The following is a 22,801-nucleotide window of genomic DNA, read 5'->3' as shown; positions in this document are numbered from 1 at the left end:
GCACAACCCTGACCTTGGTTGAAGGTAACTGTGTTCCATTTTCTCAAACAATTGAAACACTGAGGAGAAAAATCAGACAATTGAGCTGACTGGTTTCATTTTTAAAACTCATTGCTATCAGCAAATTCCACTGAGAGTTTCACTGATGAGTGTTTTCAAAATTTTAGTCATTCCTCTATCACCCATATGATTTTTATTATTATTTGAATACTCCCTATGCAGTGGTTAACTGCATAATTTATCTGAAATTGATTCTTTTTTTTTTTTTTATGGATCTGGGGATGGAACCCAGGCCCTGGTGCATGCTAGGCAAGCACTCTACCAACTGAGCTATAGCCCCAGTCCTTGAAATTGATTCTTATTGAAAATGTACACATATCCTACAATTTGCCTTACACCAAGGGTCAGCAAATATGCCCTGCAGGCCCTGCAGGCCAAGTCCAAACTGATACCTGTGTGTGTGTGTGTGTGTGTGTGTGTGTGTGTGTGTGAGTGAGTGTTATGGTCCATGAGCTAAGAATAATAATTTTTGCATTTTCAACTGATTGGGGGGAAAGAAACCAAAAGAAGATTAATATTTTGTGACATGTGAAGTTAAGAGAAATTCAATTTTTAAATTAAACACTTGTTTATATTTTGACTATTTATGGTTGATTTTGCACTGTAAGAACAGAGGTGAGGGGTTGCACAAGAGATGGCACTGATGCTCTTACTGTGTGACCTTGCTGGTCAGCTCGACAGTGTTTGGAGAACCATGTGTACCACTGTACTGGGATATTTTATTTTACTTTTTAAGATGCTGGTTATGCATCATATCAAAATGAGAAAAAAGCTAAAAATGGATTTCGGGTGTCATGCTTTTAAGAGTTCATTAAATCACGTTTGAATACTGCCACCAAAGAAAAGTATTTCGAAAAAATAAGCTTGCCTTTCAGTAAGAACGATTGCTCAGAGAGTTGAGGACACTGGGAACAGTTTCAATAGTCAATAAGAAATCAAAGTGAATGATTTAGAATGTTTTTCTTTGGCTCTTGATGTGTTGACTGATGTTAATATATCGCCTAAAACTTTTGTTTTTGAAAAGTTAGCGCCAAGATTGAAATGACTGAAAAGTCGAAGTGGAACAACTACAGTTGACAATATTTTCAGAGAAATTGAGGAAACACTGATTCAGGACAAACTGAAGTGGAATCTGATGAGGGGCAACTGATGGTGGCAAAAATATGCTGGACACAAAAGGGTTTAATTAGATGAAATTTAAAAAGCATGAAAAAATGAAACGCCTATGGTTAACCATTGTATTACTCATCAGCAAATCCATCCCAACAAGCATTTGTGTTAAGCCATTGTGTCAATGTTGAACTTAATTTGTTCTTGTGGTCCTAACCTTTCCTACTTCTGTGAACTTTTTCTAGAAAAATAAGATGAAAAATCCTGACTTACCTTGTTGCACAGCATTGGATGGACCAGCCGTGTTAAAATTTTAGTGGAATTTTTTTTTAATATTTATTTTTTAGTTTTTTTGGCGGACACAACATCTTTGTTTGTATGTGGTGCCGAGGATTGAACCTGGGCTGCATGCATGCCAGGCGAGAGCGCTACCGTTTGAGCCGCATCCCAAGCCCCATGGAAGTTTTTTGAACCCAGGAATGAGTAGAATTTTTTTCTTAAAGAGTAGATGGCCCTCAACCACTATTATCAAATGAATGGCTGAATGGCTTTGGAAATTAGCCTTTGCTGTAGTTAAAATAATAAGATACAACAGCATTAAATGTAAAACTTACACTGTTAAAGTCAATTTTGATAACTGTTAATATTGTTTGAAGTACAAGCAGAGTTTCTTGAAACACTTCTTATGTTATCAAAGTTAAAAACAAGATTTTAAAATTTCATTATCGCACAAATACTTAGCCCTCAACGTTATAACAAAGGAAATTCCCATACCCCTAACTGTGCCATTGAGGAACTTCCACCTAACTTTCGATTGAAAGTGATTCATTAATCTGCAATTTAATGGTATGCTAAAAAACAAATATCAAGATAAAAATCTAATATAAATTGATACGTGCCTCCAAAGTAATTGGTATGATGCTCTATTAAAATCACATCCTAGTGGATTGAAATCAATATTTATCAGAACCCATATGTGTGACATTTTCAAAGATGAAATAGGTCATCTTCATTAGAGATAAACCTTAAAGAGTCGGACATTTATAATAAATGTAGATGCTAGGAAAGATTTACTTAAGCCCTAGTTAAGCAAACTGTTATTTGCTCCACAAAGGAATTCTATTCTCATTAGTAGAACTTTATTACAAATGTGTACTCAATTATTATCATTCTATTTTTTAATTTTCTCAATAAAAATACGGAAATCTATTTTCTCTCTTGGCATACATGTACTCATTTAATATCCTTGATTTTTCCTCTCGATTTACAAAGTCTAAAATATTTACTCTCAGGCTTTTTATGGAAAATGTATGCCAACTCCTGTTGTAGGATGGTGGTTCTAAAACTTGAGTGTGCCTCAGAATTACCTGTAGGCCTTGGATATGGGGATAGAATCCCAGCATTTGCATCTACAGGTTCCCTGGTGATGTTGCTATGCCCCTCCAAGGACCACACTTTGAGAATCACATATGAAGCTAATTAACAGCCAGATGCCCTGTATTTGTTCCTTCCTCCACAACACCCCCTTTGCTGTTCTCTGACATTGTAGGAGGACCTTCATGGTTTCCATTATCAACTACGTTCAAGTTTATTTTAAGGACATTCTCCAAATTTGACCAGAGGTCACCAATGGGGACAGTAAAAACAAACACTGAAGACTTTGCAATGTCAGTGCAAAATGGTTTCTCCCTCTTTTCAGAAACAGGGTTTCAGGAATACCGATTTTCCTTGAGCTTGGGCTTCCAGTTGTTTGAGCCAATGGGAGTTCTGGAGGAGAACAGGGCAGAAGGAAAGGGTGGTCTGGGTACTTAGACCACCAGCTTCCTCTCCATCCTCTTGTTCCTCTTGGGCAGCTCTTTCCATGTGGCCACCCTCCTCAAGTTCCAGGAACCATTCCCTCCCCTTAGTCATGGGTCTCTACTCTGCATTGTTTCCTGTGGGCTTCCCTAAACCTTCCCTAAAGTCTGTAAATGCTCTCTTCATTAAACACCTACGTAAGTCCCCAGTTTGAGTATACTTTGTTTTATGTCATAACTCTGACACAGCAGTGATATACTTCCAATACTGTAAAAATTATATTTGTTGTATAGCAACCAAAAATATTTCTGTAATCATCATGGTTCTGTTTTTCTTCAAAGAATCTCTTAGATGCTTCTGATGGTACTAAATACGATGCAGTTTGGTTCCTTCATCTTTTTTGCTGAAAGCATTACTTTCATCTTAAAAATCATACCAAATAAATTCAGAGTAAATACATTTAAAAGCTTGAGTGACGGCTCTCTAGCACACGTACTGTACTTTCTCCCTAAGGCACAACATTTTTTACCTATCATTTGGCCTGCTTTTTAGAATCCATAATAAATGTTGCAAATTTTCATTTCATTTTTTATCCTCAAAGAGTTTATAATATAGACAGAATCAAAAAAAATGCATAAGGCAGAAAAAAATAACAAAGATTCAGAGTTTTTTTTTTCCGTCATTTTGTTACCTCTGATAAATCTCCTAAATTTTATACCTATAGAGGGTTTTAGAAAAATCTATTTTTATTTCAAGTGGATAATTTTTAATAAGAATTCATAATTTAAAAATTTCAATTGGCCACATGCCTAAACTGGCAGGAAGTACACTTAAGTTCATCACATTCTACAATGTAGCAATTCTACAGCTCTATTGTATTGTTAAATATTAGTTATTTCAGAGCAATTGTCATAATGAAGATGCCTGTACATTGAAATTGGGAACTTAAGATATCATTCTGTACAATAAACAAACAGCAGATCGTATACATTATAACGTGAATGTCAAATTTAACCAGTGACTAATCCCAGTAGAATGTGGTACATTATTGCTCACAGCGGTTATGGTCTGTGAAATTGCTGTGAACACTGAATTAGTGCATACTGAACCATTGCTTCTAAGGGAAATACAGGGTTAGGTTTTTGTATGCCTGCTTACGAGATTTTCATCAACTGGTCAATATGTAACTTTGTTTTATGCGATTTTGTCTAATGATACCTTATTAAATATGTACTGTTAGTTCATTAGCTGTGAACTCATGTCAACAGCACCATAACTCAAGCTTGAGTGACGGCTCTCTAGCACACGTAATGTACTTTCTCCCTAAGGCACAACCCAGCCTGACTTCAGTACCAGACAGCACCTCAGCACTGTGCCTGGGGCCATTTTAATCAGCCAAATCACCAACAAGGGTTGGTAGAGCACTCTGTCTTGCATCCTTGAGGTTCCAGATTCCATCCTTAGCACTGTCAATCAAACAGAAACCAAAATCACTCACAGCAAGGAGGAAAATGAAAAACAAAACCAAAACAAAAAAGCAAAAAAGACTTCAACAAAGAAAGAAACAAAAATCAAAAACAGAAAAGAGCGCTAACTGGACTGCAAAAGGACTCGTGTTACAGTGTGAGTGTGGGAATGAGAAGGCGGAACATTGCTTTGTTTGACCTCAGTGGAGGATGTGCACATTGGCTTATGGTTCACCCTTACTAGTGTGCTCTCTCCCCTTACAACAGAAAAATATTAACATAGATTGTTTCATTTATCTCTCCAAATTTTCCCCAAATATTAATATATTTTAAATTTGCAATTCTACAGCTGAAAGATCACTTCAGTAAGGCCATGAATGATGGCATTATGTATGTCTTTCTGACCAGCTGAGAAAATATCGATTAAAATTTATTGAAATATCAAAATTGCATTTATAGGAATAAAATAAATCACAGGTCTAGAAAATGTGTATTTATCATGGATAGTCTTCAGAACTTCACATTACCCAGCTAAAATATTTTGAAATGTACATTTTTGATAAGAAGGATTTTGCTTTTTAAATAAACAGTTATAATTTACCTTAACAATTTAAAAGAATGATTGTAATTTACCTTGAAAAGTGGAAGGTCTTGCCAGGCTGGTGGTGCACGCCTGTATTCCCAGGGTTCAGGAGGCAAGGCAGGAGGATTGTGAGTTCAAAGCCAGCCTCAGCAACCCAGTGAGGCCCTGTCCCTAAAATAAAATATGAAAAAAATCTGGAGATGTGGTTCAGTGGTTAAGCTTCCCTGGGTTTAATCACTGGTACAAAAAAAAAAAAAAAGGTGGAAGATGTTTGAGTTGGTGATTTTCTATAAGGTAAGTTCTTAGAGGTTTTCTCAACCTAGCCTATAGTGAAGTTATAAGAGGATCACATTTATTTTATGTATAAAATATGCATGGTCATATGTGTGGAAAAAAAGAAAGTAGACCTTAAAGATAAATTGAATGAAAAGTTATGATGATCCTTGGAAGTGACATTGATAAATTGTTTACAACCAGCTCTATATTACAATAGAACCAAGAAGGGACAGGGGAGCTGCTCGTTTTAGGATGAATTGATAAAACTGAAATTATTGCTAAAGAATGATTTACTTTAGCAAATCGTTGCTAAAATCATCAAATAGGGATCAGCAAACAACGGAGACAAGTCTAGGAAAGGAGTGAGGATGGCCATAAAGACCTTTAAATGCTGTCATTTATAATGGCAGTGGATTTCAGTGGTCTATATTTCACCAGGTAACTTGTGTTAGATGAATAAAGAAGTCATTTGCAGTCTTTGTTCAGTTCTGCCTTACTTCATTTGGGCTGCTATTCCAAAGTGCCTTCGACTGGGTCATTGAAAACAACAACTTTTATTTCTCATAGTTCAGGAAACTAAGAAGTACCTCCTGAAGGTGCCAGCAGATTGGTGTCTGGTGGGGGCCTGTTCTTTACAGAAGGATGGTGTCTTCCTGCTGCACCCTCAGGGGCAGCTTATTGGAGCCACTAATAAAGACACTGATGTCATTCCTTAGAGTAGAAGCTTCATGACTTAATCAACCACTCCCACAGCTGCACTACTTAATACTATCACCTGGAGTATGAGGTTCCAACATGTAAATTTCCAAGGGACACCCACATTCAGATTATAAAAATCGTCTAGGAAAATATTTATTTATTTTTTCCTGGAACTAAGAATGGAGCTCAGAGGAGCTTTACCATGAGCAACATCCCAGCACTATATATATATATATATATATATATATTTTTTTTTTTTCCTCCTATGGTGTTGAGGATATAGACAGCACCTGAGGATACCAGGGCCTCATGCATGGTAAGCAAGTGCTTTACCACTAAGCCACGTCTCCAGTACCTGAGTAGGAAAATATTTAAATCAAACATCCTCTTTTAATCAATCTTTAGACAACTAAATGTCATAGGAGTGGTTCCAGTGACAAGCTTTTAAATGTAAATTGAAAACCCCAAAGTTGTTATCTCAGTACATTTTTTCCTGGGGAAACATGTTCGTTTGTAAAACAAACAAGCAGTTAAACAAAAGAAAGAAAACAGAGTAATAAATTTATGACACCACAAGCAAGCTCCAAATTTTTCATGCCCCCAGAGCTATTTTTGAAGCATTTTTACCTTTTCTTAAATATTGTATTTATTTTACATATATCTCCACATGCCACGTTTGTCAGTGTATTTCAGGGGACGGTTTAACATTGTAGAGAATGAGCTGGGTTTTCTGCTTCGGGCTGATGTGCCCAGGACTGCCTGTTCCACACTGCAGGATATCTGCTTGTTTTCTCCTTTCAGAGTCAGACTAAAGTTGTCCCAAACTGAACTCTCTTCTGCTTTGTCTCCTTGCTGTCTGATTAGGCCTCACCAAGATCTGCCAGTCTAAATCTTCCTCCTCCCCACACTCCCATGTGGTCTGGCCCCCCCTCTCTGCTGGCCTGGCCAGTCTCCTCCTCCAGCCCCCTCACCAACCCTATCAAGGTCTAGCACTGTCTGTTACCTTCTTTGGGTGCAGCATTCACAACAAAGAATTGTTCTTCCAAAGCTTATCAGCTTAAGAGTCTACATTACCTGAAACAAATTCAGCCTGGTGTCTAGTTAGGAACATCTCTCTTCCATAAAGATGCAGGTAGAGGATGTGTACAAGGTCACAACTCTGGCAGCTTCCTGTCTCCCTTGTCATTTAAAGACGATCCGAAGTCTCTACTGGGGTTTTAGGCACCCCAGAGTGTTGCCCACGTGTGGAGCTTTGTGGGAAGTCTGGACTGGAGTGTGCTTGGTCATTTCACTTCCCTCCTGAGTGTAAACTGCCCTCATACTTGCAGTGCCCCATCCAGCTCCAGATGCTGTGCCCTGGGAGTTCCCTGCAGTCCCCTCGAAGGTGCAGCCCTCAGAGTCCTGCTTCTCAACTCCCTAAACATCATCAGACCCCATCATTAGATGCTGCCTTGAAAAGTCACATGGCTCATGCCTTGACATCTCAGAAAGTTCACAGGCACTGGGGCAAAGCTGGGCGAGCACTTTTTCTGCCCCCCGTCACCTCAGAAACACCTGCTGCACCTCACACAGAGAAAAGCTGTCTAACAAGGATGTTTAAGACGGTGCCAATTCCTATCTCCTGTTCTCACGAAGAAGAGATGCAAGGTTAACCAAAGTGAATAGAATTAGACTTTGTGACATGGAATTATGGAGCAAAAGGATGTATGCAGTTTATAGAGAAGGACTTTTTCAGGTTGGTTCTCTTGAGTTTTCTTTTTTTAAATTTTTTTTTTTAGTTGTAGATGGGCACAATATCTTTATTTACTTACTTATTTGTTTTTTTAAGTGGTGCTGAGGATGGAACCCAGGGTCTCACACCTGCAAGGCAAGTGTTCTACCACTTAGCTACAGCCCCAGCCCTCTCTTGAGTTTTCATTGACTTTGTGTGTCCTCTGGTAGTGTCAGTTTGCTGAAAATTAAGCACCTTTGTAGTGATTTTATAGCCAGAAAAAACTGCCACTGGAAAACACATTTTCTAAAAATTATACTATTAATTATATTATACTATTAATCTTCCTATACTATTAATAGGAGATTTCCAAAAGCTTTTGTTTCATTAGGGACTTCCCTAATGGACCTTGGACAGGTTACTCTCTATGCTTTAGTTTTCTGATCTGGGGTCTTATTGTCACCCAACTATTTGTCATTTATATATTCTTGAACAATTTATTTCATTCTTCCTTGAGGGTTGGTTGCCTTATCTTAAAAGTGCATTACATTATTCTAATACCCACTTTGTAATCCTGTTTCATTTAAAGAGCGATTAGAACACCTCATGTTAGGGCACCTGGATTTCAGAATGAGAAGCCGTGCTGTCACTAACCCTAGTATTACCATCACCTCTATTTTCCTGCAGGGTTGTTGCTAAGGTTAAATAAAAGAAAGCTCACCAGGACAGGCCACATAATTTGCAAAGCCCAGTACAAAATGAAACTCGCAAAGTTTCAAGGAATCTGAACCAGGAATTTCAAGACTGGAACAGCAGGGCATTATACCCGGGCCTGTGCGGCATACCGGTTGCATGCCTGTGAAGGGGGCCTTGGAACTCGCAGGCGCATTTGCACACACTGGGTGCTAAATAAATGCTCCAATCACCATTATGTAGGTGACTGCCTATACCTCACGTGCGCCGGAGACCACTCGTTCTCCCTTGTCCCTGACATGAGGACAGAGTACCTGGAGCTGCGCTTACAGTGGAGTCCCACCGTGAGCGCGGACTTCCATTCCCGGGGACCCCAGGTCGCTCAGTCGCAGCGGCTCGCGGTGGAGGACAGCCTCAGGATGCCGGCGCCTCCCGGCGGTGTTTACCGTTGCCCGAGGAGACGCGTCCGCGCCACCCGCCGGCTCAGCGCGCCGCTGCGCTCTGCGCATCCGGAGTCCTGCCATGAGCCACCGCGGCTCCTCCGGCTCCAGGAGCCTGGACGCGAGCAGCCACGCCGCGTCGCCAGCGCCCGAGGTACAGTCCCAGCCGCAGTGGTGCGCGGGGTGGCCCCGGCCGGGGTCCCGGGGTCCCGGGTCCGAGCGCCGAGCGGCACCCACGCCGCGCGTCCGCAGCCCTCTCCTCCCGAGTGTGGGTAGCATCCAGCAGCTCCGTCCCGCGTGGGCCGTGGACTAGGGTGGCCGGATAATCCTAGAAACAGCGCGACTCAGGAGTTTGTGACCGCGTCTGAGTTTTAGGTTGTGCCGCGCAGCTTCTGCGACCCTTTGAAAGGGTTAAATTCGACCGCGCGGCGGCTCCTGCGCTCCCTCCTCGCTGCTTAGCCACCGAGACGCGCTTCCTGGCACTTTCCCTCCAAATCCGATGGGTAGGATGCCGGCTCCGAGTTAAGCTGCTGACCTTTAAGCTGCTGACCATTCCAGAATATTAAAATGCACTCATCCTTGAATCCGTTTACTCATTTACTACCAGGAGGTCGCTTAGACATTGGGGACTAGAGGTGTCAGGTCCCCTCTCCCTCAGCTCAGCCTGGGTTACTATGCACCTCTGGACGTGGCTGGCACTGGATGCCCCCAGAGTATCCTGTATCTGAAGCAGTTGCCAGAGAAGGGAGAGTCGCGCTGGGGTGGGATTGCTGACCATACTGTGGGCATCCCTGGAGGTTGTGTTAGATTCAGAGCATGGCTCGGAATTCTTCAATATGCTGCCAGGATTCTCATGTAGGGCACCTTTGATTGTTGCCTTACTCCCCCACATTTAGATTTCTCCAATTCCTGACATGTTTGTGGAAAAGTAGTAGCGTGTCCTAAAAACAAAACTGTTTTTTCTTCCATCTGGCATTTACATATTTAACACAATTACCTTTTATCCCAACATACGTTTTCTCTATTAATTAAGTCAGTCAGCGCATATATAAGTAGGTGGTATCTTTATATTATTTATTTATGGTGACCCAGAGTAAATTAGACATCATCATGATGTCTATCAGTCATGGTGAGGTCTGTAATTTACTTTGGGGTCCATCCTAAATAAACTGGTGTGTATCTTCTAATAAGGGAATTTACTAACCTAAGCACAATGATCAAACTCAGAACATCTAGTTATAATATCACTGTCTGTTGCATGCTGTCTACTTGCATTTTGCCTATTATCCCATTTACCAGCTTTATTGCAATTTTTTTTCCCTTCCAGGACAACACATTATATTGTTGCCAAGTCTCTTCAGTTTCTTTCATCTTGGAATAATTCCTCAGTTTTGTTTTAAAAAATCTGTTCTTTATGATTAAATTTTGGTAGGATGCTATTTTAGAGGTGTTGTGTCTCAGTGCATCCCATCAGCAGGTGCATGATATTGGTTTGTCCCATTATTGGTGATGTCCCCAACTGGTGGTATCTACCAGATTCTTCCACTGTAAAAGATACCTTTTCTCCTTTAGCAATAAGTAAGTAATCATATTAATTGAATAATCTTATTGATTCATCAATAATCTCTATTGATTCAATAGAGAGTTTTCAGGATAATCACTATCTACATAAAGGAAAATTTCCACCAGGCCTGAGATTTTAATGGGCTTGAAAGAGCTGAGTGGCACTCAGAACGAGAGTAGAAGCAGCAAGCCCAGCATTTATTGTAATTAAATTTTCAGTTTACAAAATACTTCATCTGAGATAACCTTAAAATTTAGGCAGGCATAGGCAGCCCAGAAATGTCCCATTATATAGAAGAGGAGACAGCTTTCTCAGTTAACAAATGACGAGAGGTACTGAAGTATCTTTATTTTGAAAGTTTTCTTTTCCTACCCGCTGCATTGAAACAGGTAAAAATACCAAGCTATAATAGTATGCACCTTTCTGAGGAAGTAGAGTCAAGGAACCAAAGCTAGATATAATCCTGGTTACATCTCTTATCTGTGACATTTTGGTCAAAATTATTACTTAACTTAGGAGGCTGAGGCAGGAGGATCACAAGTTTGAGGCCAGCCTGGACAACAACCTTGTCTCAAAATAAAAAATAAAAAGGACTGGAGATATAGGTCAGTGGTAGAGCACCCCTGGGTTCAATCCCCAGGACCAAAAACAAAACAAAAACAAAAACAAAACAAAACAAAACAAAACAAAAAAACAAATAAAAACCACAAATAGTGTCTCAACTCTAGTGTCCTCATCTGTAATATGGGACCAAAATACTTATCACATAGTGTTGTTTTGGGATTTCACACTAAAAATATGTAGGGCACTCCATAGAGTATCTGACTGAATAAGTGCTTATTAATATTAGCTGTTGTGATTCTTTATAACTTCAAGAATTTGCCTTTGGTGTCACCACCAACACCTCCACTGATACCTCACCAACTACCCCAACCATCCATTTACTGAGGATCTGTGACAGGCACCAAGGACGAAAGTGAGTTTGACACAGTGCTGGCTTTCAGTGAGTCCAGAGTTCATGATTGGGAGAAACAGACACATGAAAAGATTCATGGTTTCACTCACGAACCAGATTTCATGCTCAACTTTTCTCAAGATGGATTTACCTATAACCAAATCACCCACAGAGCCTCACCATGAGCCCCGATGGCAAATATTGTGGGGATTGAAGTGGAACAGCTTAAGCGTGGAGGAAAAGAGACTTGCTTTGGGGAAATTCATAAGCAACTTTCAGCAGTAAGTAGTTTGCACTAGGAATAAGCTGCTAATTGAAAAATCCAACTGGATTATAAAGTAGTATCATCATCCAGCAAAAAACTATCACAGTAGTTCAGTAAAAGTGCTTGGGTAGGGTGTCGGGGACACAAGACAAAGGCGATTTAGCTGTGTTGGTGAGTGTGTTTTCACATACCCAGAGGACACAAATCAAAGCGATGTCTTCGATATAAATTATCATTTGGAAATTGAACAAACCTCTTTACTCTCTGTAAAGCAGAGGTGAGTGGAATGCCTTTCTGAGAAACAAATGCAAATAGCAACACAAGCTCTCAACAGTTTCGGTTCCTCAGAGCCAAGGGCTTAGATCTGATCATGTGTAGTTAAAAGGAGTGAAGTCTGTTTTCCTTTCTCCTCCCACCACTTCACGGTTAAAAATGTGTGTAAAATGCACATAAAATTTATCACCTTAAATCACACGTTCAGCGGCATTGAGTGTATTCTCGTTGCTGGGAAACCATTGCCACTACCCATCTCCAGATCTTTGTTTATGTTGCAAAACTAAAACTCTGTACTCATTAAACAGTAACTTCCCATTCCCCCTCCCACAGCCTCTAACAAAAGCCATTCTTCTCTGTCTCTATCACTTTGACCATTCTAGGTACCTCACCTAAATGGAACAATACATATTTGTATTTGTCCTTTTATGACTAGCATATTTTACAAAGCATATTATCCTCAAAATTCATCCATATTGTAGCCTGTGTTAGAATTCCTTTTTTTAGGGCTGAATAATATTCCACTGTATGCATATCTCATGCTTTCCTTATCCATTCATCTGTCCATGAACACTTGGATTGTTCTACTTTGTGGATGTTGTTAATAGTGCTCTATGAATAAGCATCTACAAATATCTCATGGAGTCTCTGCTTTCAATTCTTCTGCGTACATATCCAGAACTGGAGTTGCTGTATCACAGAGTAATTTTATTATTATTTTTTTGAGGAACTGCCACCCTGTTGTTTTTCCTAGTGGCTCTACTAGTTTACGTTTCTTCCAGAAATTTACAGAGGTTCCAATTTTTCCACATCCTTAACCCTACTTATAATTTCCTCTTTGTGTTTTAAATCATAGCCATTCTAATGGATATGAGGGGGTCTCCATGACTACTTCTTAAACAACCATTTCCTCCCTCGTTTCCTCCTCTCATTTACTCTGTTCTATTGTTTTCTTCCCCTCCTTTTCATAAATCAAAATCAAATTCAATATCTTATTCAGATTATATTGTCATATGAATATAAGTAAGAAACCCCTTTTCTAGGTTATAGAAAAAACGTAAATCTTCCAAAAAAAAAAAAAGACAATAAAGGAGAAAAAAGGGGGAAGAAAAATAAAACACAAAATGATAGTCGAAAGCAGTGCATGTGTATCAGCAATTACAATAAATACATATGGACCAAATACTCAGCTGACAAAAACAGATCACATTAAAAAAAATGTTTTATTTTGCAGTGTTGGGAGTCAAACCAGGGCCTTGTGCGGACAAACTACGGGGGCTGCGGCTGAGCTACACCCCCAGCCCTAGATCACATTTAAAAACCCAAGTGTATGATGTTGATGAAAGACACACGCGTTAGCTTTTCACTGAGGGGACTATAGACTCGAGTGAGCTGGTTCCACTCCTCTGGGCCTGAGATGGGGCAGAACTTCTGGCAGAAGGTCCTGGCAGAGGAGAGCTGTCAGCTCTTTACAGCCAGGAAGTAGACAGAGAAAGGATGGGGGACAAGATATAGTCCCCAAGGGCACGCCCCCAAGGTCATACTCCCGTCAACTGTGTCCCACCTCCTGCAGTTTCATCGCCTCCCAGTTGTCCCTTCAGCTGTGACTCCATCAAGGGATGAATCCGTGGATGTCAGCGCCCTCAGGATCCAATTAGGTCCCCCAGCCCCACCTCTCAACACTGCCGTACCACCGGGGTCCAAACTTCCAACACACGACTGTGAGGACATTCCACATCCAAGCTATAATAATACCAAAGCAAAAGAATATGGAAAGGTTGAAAGCAGAAGTACATAAAAGGACATACCAGGCAAATAACAGCCCAAAATGATTACCATATTAATATTATGCAAAATACTCACAGGAAAAACTGGGTTACTAGAGGTCAACAAGAGTCATCACAAATGAAAAAATGTCCCATTCATCAGGAAGTTGTAACAATTCTTTTTTTTAATATTTATTTTTTAGCTTTAGGTGGACACAATATCTTTATTTTATTTTTATGTGGTGCTGAGGATCAAACCCAGTGCCTCACACATGCTAGGGGAGCTCGCTACTACTTGAGCCACATCCTCAGCCCCAGGAAGTTGTAACAATTCTAAATGTATATGCACTTAATTACATTGCCTCAAAACATAAAAACAAAAATTGACAGGAGCAAAAAATCTGTAAGGAGAAATAGGCAAATTCATGACTAGAAGATTTTAACTATACCTCTGTTAGTGTTAATTGGCAAGGGGTCTATTAAAAGATTTTGCTAAAGTGCAAACTTGGTTATTGTAAGAATAAAATACATAAAGCATTTGGAACATGACTATAGAGATTAACCAGGACTCTTTCTCTCTCTCTTGGCCCAGGGGAATAAATATTTTTAGATTAAGTAATAATTAATTGGATAAAAGCCTAGAAAGTTTACTTTAATGATAGAGGTTGAATTAGATGTTTTCTCCATGTGTTAAATATAGAGAGTTATTACAAACAAATGATAACTCTCAAATCATGTGAAAACTTTAGACAAACCTACCTTAAGAGACATTCTACAGAATACTGGGTAGTGTTCTTCAAAAGTATCAAGATCATGACTAGAGAAACGCAAAAACTAAATGCATATGCGAGCTCAGGTTGGCTCCTGATCAAGAAGGACCTCAGTGAAAAAAGTGATGGAATTGGACTGAAGTCTGTAGTTTAGTTAACAGTATTGTAGCAACGTTAATTTCCTAATTTTAGTAAATATACCTCGGTTATGAAAGTTGTTAACGTTAGGGGAAGCTGGGTGATGGGTGTACAGAATCACTGGGTTGTTATCTGCAACTTCTTTGTAATTCTAAATTATTTCAGAATAAAATGTTTTTAAAAATATCCGATGAGTGGTTCATCATTTATTTACACATTTTCACTTTGTTATATTTATTATAACATTTATTTTCTCTTCCCTATTCTTTGACTGCCTGGCCTTTGAATGCAGACAGAGATAAAATCCTTCAAAAAGAACAGGTAGGGGAGAACTTTTTGAACCTCAAACAGAAAGTGAGGTGGTGTTTTTTGCACATGTTTGAAGAGATTGTGTGTGTTTACTTAATGTCGGCAAATAGAATGTGCAGTGTATTTCAGACAATACTGAATGCTCTTTGGTTTGTGCTTAAATCAAGTTGACTCATTATAAAGATTTACTTTTTTCCATGTTCAAGGACAACTTAAAATTTTTTTTAAGTGAAAAAGGGAGTAACATTTGCTACACCAGGAATTATTTATGCTGTGTTCTTTTACTCAGGTTTCTTTTTTTCTTTGTTTCCCTTCCAATTTTTTTCTCTTTGAAATTGGTGCTTTGGTGGCTTTGATCTAAGGGCAGAGAAGTTCAAAGGCTCTGCTGAGGTGGACAGAGCACCTCATTCTTTCTCTTACTGATAGGGGCACAGCTATTGATTATAGCTTCTGTGTCTATAGGAAGAGATTGCTTGAGTAAATAAATATTGCTTGTAAACATCTGAATTGTCTCTTTAGTTCAGTAGGGAGTGAGTCAGTCTCATAAAAATAAATATCTGAATTATATTTCTCTGTGTTTGAAATGAGTTCCTTCTCATGGATTAAATTTACCCTTAGACTTTTCCTCTGAAAGGAATCTGCCCTATGAGCTTTATTCAAAAATGTATGTTTTGGCACATGACGGTCAACATAGTGTAACCTCAATGTCGATGCCAAGGGGAAGAATTTCATGACATTTCCCTAAATCTTGTCTACTTTGGGACAAAAGAAACGGATAGTTGGCTTTCAAAAAGGAAATCTTGATGTTGAAATCTTGTCGATGTTTGCAGTAAGCAAAAGTGAGAACTTAGGAGGAAATGAGACCCACAAATAATCTGCCTACTTAGTCAGAGGTTAGAGGTTGCCTTGGTCACTCCTTTGTAAACATGCACGGGGTCTCAGGCACTTCATTAGGCACTGAAGACACAGAAGTTCCTTCCTTCAGCAGCTACAAAATCTGGGCTGATTTAAAAGCAGGCACTGTGTTGGATATGGGCCCACTTTCAAAAAAATTACATTCTAGTAAGGGAAAAAAAAATTAACCAGGCAGATAAGGTCATTTCAAGGATTGGTCAATGCTTTGAAAGGAAGGAAAGCAAGGTTGCAAGGTAGAGATAAAATGGGGTGAGGGGCAGGATCCAGTTTGAGTCGGGTCAGCTCTCCAAGGAGAGAGACGGCACACTGGGGCAGAGTCCTGCAAGGTCTGTAAGGCAGCGTTCCTAGAAAAAGCCAGGACAACAATTCGGTGGGAATGAATTGATGCATTTGAAGAGTGACTTGCCGAATGCTTCTCACTGTGGGGATGTCCAGCATTTCTTCATGATTAGACTTGTGCTAATCGTTTTTGGCTATTCCGTGGGAGGGTCTGTATTCTTTTCCATGCATCCCATAAAGAGCCACGTGACAATTTATCACACCACTGAGATGTTACGAAAGACAAGGAAAGGCTGACATTTGACAACCACATGCAATGCATTTATTGTTATTCTGAGGAACATTATTGGGTCAATTGGTGAATAATATGGCATCACTGCTGGATTTTTTGAACTTGACAATGATCTGAAAAGGAATGTCATTATTTGTAGATGCATACTGAAGTATTTAGGGTTAAAGGGCCCTGGTGTGTGTAGATTGCTCACATATAATTCAACAATCATAACTTTGATATACACATACATAAATGATTTAATAAAACGCAGCAAAATGTTCTTTTTGGTGATTTAAGTGAATAATATTCTTGAATTCATGGGATTATTTTTGCAACTCTTTTACACATTGATGCAAAAATATATTCAATGGACGTGCCAGGTCACAAATTTGTTGAGCTTACAGTTTAGTTAGGTAAATAATAACTGCTAATAAATAAAAGTTTACAAAAGGTCCAGGGCAAGTGTGGCTAGAGTGTGAAGTCAGGGAAGGCTCTGGAGGGAAGACACAGGGTTGGGAACGGAGCCTGGCTGAGGGTGTTGGAGCAATGGCAGTGGGTCCTGAGCTTGAGGTGCTGGCAGGACATGATGTTGCAGTGGGTCTCTGGATGGAGATGCAGACTGGGAGCCATCGCATCCTGGAAGTGGTTGAAATTGCAGGAGGGTGTGAAGTAGGGAGAGTGTCCCAAGTGATGAGTAAGGAGTCCTGACATCAGAATCCAGCAAAGGTCAAGTTGAATATAATCCCAGCGGCTCTGGAGGCTGAGGCAGGAGGATCATGAGTTCAGAGCAGCTTCAGCAACTTAGTGAGGCCCCAAGCAACTCAGGGAGACCCTGCCTCTAAATAAAATATAAAAATGGGGCTGGGGATGTGGCTTAGTGTTTAAGCAACCCTGGGTTCAATCCCTGGTACCTCCCCCCCTCAAAAAAAAAAAAAAGGCCAAGTTGAGGAGTGGGTGAAGGAAGATGAGCTACAGGGGATGAGAAGGGGTGCACAGGAATGAAGAAAGAAGAGGTGCTCCGGGGAGCACGGTGGCGTGGGGGGGTGAGGAAGCACAGTGCCACGGAGGGAGTGCCTGCTGTGTCCAATGTCAGAGGGAGGTCAAGTCAGGCCAGAGGACAAAGTGTCCCCTGGACTTGGGGGTGAGGCAGTCTTCTTCCAGGAAGTGAATCCGAGGCTGAGCTTTGGGAGGTGAGTGGGAATCAGCTGGACCAAGGACTGGGTATGGGCCTTTAGGAGGCACAGAGTGTGCGGAGGCCGTTGGTCGGAGAAGCACAGTCCACTCAAGCAAGTGTAGAAGGCCACTGTGGCTGGAGGGGACAGTGAAGGACTAGAGTGGTAGATGAAGTTGGCGAGGCAGGCTGGGACCGAGTTGGGCTTAGAGGGGAATCAGCTGTTTGGAACCTGCCTTCTGTGATCTAGACTTGGGCGAAGGTCAAGGACATTGAGGGTGTTGGGTGGGAGCATCCACAAGACAGAGGCACAGGAACAGGGGAGAGGGTGACAGAGATTGTCATGGGTTTCTGGCTTGAGTGACAAGGTGGATGCTTGGTCTCATTCACTGGGATGGAGAACCCTGGAGAAGGCTGGCCTCGAACTTGCGATCCTTCTGCCTCAGCCTCCCGAGTTGTTGGGATTACAGGGTGCGCCATTGCACCTGGCTACGAGTCCAGCTTTATCCATGTTAGGGGTGAGGTGCCTGTGTAGTACCCAGGTTGTATTCAGAAAGCAGTTAGGTAGGAAGATTCTAGCTTAACAGGGAGGTGTTGACTGGGGATCATGTGTATTTGGAGGTCGTCAGCTGTAGGTTGTTCTTGAGGTCATGAATAAAAGAAGACCACAGAAGGAAGAGCCTTTCCAGGGAGAGAAAGAGGCATTTTCAGATTAACGTTGGATTTTATCACGTGTTGGTTGGGGTGAGCAGACCCCAAAGGACCCCAAATTTATTCCCTTCACATTCTTTCAGTTGAAGACATGAGGGAATAGATTCTTCCTGTTATAAGCCCCTAATAAGAAAATCAATTTCTCATCAATTTACTGAGTAAATATTTGTTGACTTGAAAAGAATAAACCTAGAAGTCAAGAGACCTGAGTATTCTTGACTCGGAGATGAGCTGATTTTGTTATGGAGAGCACATTCGTTGATCTCGCTAGGTTTGGTAGTTTTCTGTTTTAATGTTAATTTCTTTTTCAAAAATTTGGAAGAAATATGAATAAACTAATAACTTCCCAAATAATTTGAGAGATTTTTAACAGAAATGAGAGAGAGAGAGAGAGAGAGAGAGAGAGAGAGAGAGAGAGAGAGAGAGAGAGGACAGAATCAGACACTCTAGTTGTGGGTTAGACATGTTGTGAAAATTGCCACACTACATTGAATGTTGAGCTCTCTGGCAGTTGTGAAAAAAGCGGTGGGTTTTCAAGGTGGAAGTTTCACACACACACACACACACACACATGCACACACACACACATTCACGTGGAGGGATAATTCTCTTTTCTGGTTGTAAGGCAGGTATTCACAAACGCGTCACCTTAAGTGGGAGCCACGAGCCACAGTGTAGAAGACAGGTGCAAGTCCAGCCACAACATGGGCTCAACTTAAGACCTTGGAAAAGTGGTTCCAGCCCTCCAGGCCTCAGAGGCCTCTCGGTGAAAATGGGGATGTTAATCCCTGATCTGGACTGCTGGCCAAAGAAAGTGGACGGAGTCCCTATGTTCATGTCCTCTGCTTCTCTAAATCCCGCTAATACAGAGGAAAAAGTAGGAAACAGAATATAGACCTACAACACGGTGGAGATGAGACCACACACTGCATCATTCTGGAACACAGAAGAGGGAAGCGACATCAATGAACAGGAGGGAGCCTTCTTTAGGTGTGGGTGAAGGCAACCGTGAGGTAGAGCTCCTCTTCCCAGGGACCTCTGGAAGGTTCTGTGCTTGGACTTGGCACCTGTGGATTGGGTTAGGAAGGAGGAAGAAACAGGGGTGATGAGTTGGTGAACAGAACATGGATGCGTTGTCTAAATCCCCAGGCCCTCTCAGCTCCCAAGTGTATGCGGATTTATCTTTTCCTGCCCTGTGCAATTGAGCTTGCAGCCTGTTGTGGATTTAAGGTTTGTGTCCTCTGCAATCCATTTGCTGCAGTCCTAACCCTCAATGTGATGATATTGGGACCTGGGGACCTTGGGGAGGTAGTTAGGTTTAGATGAGGTCATGAGGGTGGGGCCCCTAGGATGGGGTTAGTGTCCTGATAAGAAGATGAAGACCGGAGCTCTGTCTTTGTCATGATAAGATGGCCATATGCAAGCTAGGAAGAGGGCCCTCATCAAGAATAACCTCATCTTGGACTTTCTGATCTATAGAACTGTGAGCAGTACATGCCTATTCTTTAAGCTACCCAGTCTCTGGTGTTTTGTTATAGCAACCGGAGCTTATTAATAGACTGCCTTTGTTAAAGTTGGCATCCTCAATCATGTTCTCAGAACTCACACCCAGTGGAAACAAAGGCCTTGAAAACAAATACAGAGTGTTACAATTATGTAACATCAGGACTGGTGACTTTAATTACAGAATTAGTCTTCATATGGAGATTTCTTATAACACTGATCCCCAGAGACTGAAAAACATTAAACTGGACCTTAGAGAAGTCACTGCTCTACAGAAATGAACTCTCTGGCATCTAGTTTACAGAGCTGGAAGCAGCAGCTGCTCAGCCTATACTTTTTTGCTCACCTAACACTTTTCTTTGGATGTGTTTGTCACGATAGGTAGTTCTCTGGGGGACTGGTGACATACAGCTAGCACCAGGCATTGAGGGTCAAGTTGAGAGGCTGTCTGCAATGTCCTGTCTAGAGTAGAAAAATACCTCCTTCCTTTTCCTTGCCTGAGGAGTGGGCGCTCAAGAAGCTTGGAAGGACCCACCTCGCACCCCTGGTGGGCACTTCCCGCAGTCCCACCCAGGAGCTGTGCAGCCCACAGGCCTTGTCTCTGAGGCTCTGGTCTCCATGGTGCATCCCAGGAGTGGGCAGCTAGCTGGAGGGCACACTCCCACCCCCTCAGTGCAGCCCCGAGAGGGTGGGCAGTGTCCCTAAGCACCAGTGGTCCCATGTCCCTCCCATTTCCTCTCTGTTGGTGCCCCACATTCTCTTTCTCAGGGATTGTTCTCATCATGGATTGTTCTCCACTCTGTGAATTAAAGAAATGATTTTTTGGGGGGGGTGGGGGCTGTGAATCCTCAAGGTGTTGTTACTTATACACAGAAGTAGCCTTTTAAAACATTTAAAAATCCTCCTTTTTCAGAAAGCCCAGTTCTTAAAGATCAAGAATTCTGTAGCTCTAGAAAGCTTTGGCTGGTCCCCTAATTTGGGCCTGAGGTACCTCCTCATAGTCCCCAAGTTAATACCTACCCACACAGTACCCCTCCAAGTCACGGAAGGAGTTGGCTTCCTGGAGAACCCTGACTGGTATAGAGGGCAGTGTCACTGAGAGTCCTTCTATGCTTGAGGAGTTTGTTAGAACGAACAGATTAGCATCAACCGCAGAGAGAGCATACATATAGAGAGAGACAGAGAGAGAAAATGTCCCATCTAGCCACCTGCCATTCCTCTTATAGAAGTGATTCCACATGTGGCAACACTCCCAGGCCTGCATTCACTATTAGTCTTGGAGATACGTCCAATACGAATGCTCATTGCTTAAAATTGAACCTGGAGTTAATCAGTTTGCTTGTGACTTTCATTGAGTTCAGTTTAAGAAATTATCACTTTAATGTGAACAGATTTTTTAAAGCTCCATAGAACTTTACAATTAGCTAAAATATAGGGCCCTGAATTGATCAGACCCACCCTGTACATTTGTTTTGATCCTGTTGTAGAAGTGCTTTAACAGACAAGGACTTGCTCTTAGGCCACTGGATTATTTTGTGGTTTTGAAATTTGTTGTGATTTCTTCTGTAGGGAGGTGTGCTGTTACTGAGCAGCTGGTCTGCTCTCCCTCATCGCCCTAGTGAATCATGGGACTCATGTTTACCTGCTTGGCAAAGCCAAATCAAGCTCAGGTCATTGCAAGCAAGTGACTCTTATTGGCTTCTTTTAATTTTTTTTCCTCCTTTATTTTTTGTTCACTTTCATTCGCTTCCTTCTTTTCTTTGTTTTGACATTGAATAAGAAATTAGACCTGAAGCTCTGGATGGGAATTAAAGTCATTTCTTGAAAATCCAGGCCTTTTACAGACAATAAAAATTATAGGATACACTAGCAGAGTGAGGACTTGCCTGTATTTAGGGCTCTGCCAAGATACAGGAGGAGTATGTCCTAGAATACCCGTAGAAGCAAAAAATAAGGCACCTTCTCCTGTCTGAGCTCATGGTGGTGTGATATACTCCTGCTTTGTGGTGTTAATGTTTCTGCAGAGGCTGAACTGGAGACTCTCAGGCCATTTCCTTCCCATGGGACAATCTGTGGACTTTCCAAATCTGCCCATTCCCAAGGTGTCGGGCCCAGTAGAAATTAGCCAGCCACTGAGGCTGATAGTGTTAGGCATAGCAAATGAGAATTGGATAAGATTCTAGATAGAATCAAATGTAGGGTGAAAACTAGGATATTAATAAAAAGAACACCCAACCTTCATTAGTCCATCCAATGGAAAGAGTAAAGGGCGTTCACTCTTTCCCTTAACTCTATTAATAATTATAGTTTGTACTGTGAGATCCTCAGTAGGTGCTAGGTGTGGCTTAGTGAGCCTCACAGTCTTTTGAGAGAGGGAGACATGGAATATGTGATTATTTATTCCTTATCCTGGGCTAAGTGCCCAGAGGGAGAAGCATCCTCACTATGAGAAGAGAGCTGAGACAGAGCAGCGTAGCCGAGGGAGTGTAGACTGGTCAGGTTCTACAGAATTGTCAGTACTGGAGGAGCAAGAGGGTTATGTTGGGACACACTCACTGGCCAAGCTGATTTTCCCCGTTGACTTCTGATTCCTTTTTCAATTCTCAAGCTGCCTCCTGCTACTCTCTGGGTTGGAGCTTTAGGGGAGGAGAGGCTGCGGGTCCTGGGCAGACTGAGGTGAGCTCTGGTGGTTAAGGAGGCGATGAATCCCTTCTTTGGGAAGGATGGGGTTCCTAGCCAGGAGCCTACAACATCTGTCCTGAAGAGGGTGTTGAGGACACGGGTCATCCTCATGGAAGCTAGAGAGGGTTGCTGAGGACCACGGCGGAGGTATGAATCTACCTTTACTCTCACTTATTTTGGGAACAAAATGGAGGGAAAATAATTCTAAAAACCTCTCTAAACTTTGTCTAAAAAGACAAAGATCTTTCTTTGTCTCTTTGCAAGAATTCTTGTAGGAAGGCTAAACACTGTTTGACTTCTTTCTGAAGTGGATTATTTGCTTACGGTTGCTAACATTTTCCACCTTCTGGTTATTTCCCAATGGAGGCTTTGTTGCTGTCAGGATTGTGTG

General features: G+C 41.5%; 1 protein-coding gene across 1 annotated transcript in view; it reads left to right on the top strand.

Annotated features, from left to right (window-relative positions):
- The first annotated feature begins 8,694 nt into the window (after positions 1-8,694).
- Positions 8,695-22,801, top strand: part of Ccdc170 (coiled-coil domain containing 170) — a 74,487-nt gene continuing 60,380 nt past the window's right edge. Inside the window, exons 1-2 of the mRNA XM_027939412.2 lie at positions 8,695-9,103; positions 9,211-9,338. Coding sequence (XP_027795213.2) covers positions 8,695-9,103; positions 9,211-9,338 — 537 coding nt within the window. The remainder of the gene's footprint in view (positions 9,104-9,210; positions 9,339-22,801) is intronic.

This window comes from Marmota flaviventris, chromosome 6 (genome assembly GCF_047511675.1).
Source record: "Marmota flaviventris isolate mMarFla1 chromosome 6, mMarFla1.hap1, whole genome shotgun sequence".
NCBI classification, from domain to species: Eukaryota; Metazoa; Chordata; class Mammalia; order Rodentia; family Sciuridae; genus Marmota; species Marmota flaviventris.
The sequence above is the reverse complement of the archived record's forward strand: the minus strand, read 5'-3'. Positions and strand labels throughout refer to the sequence as shown.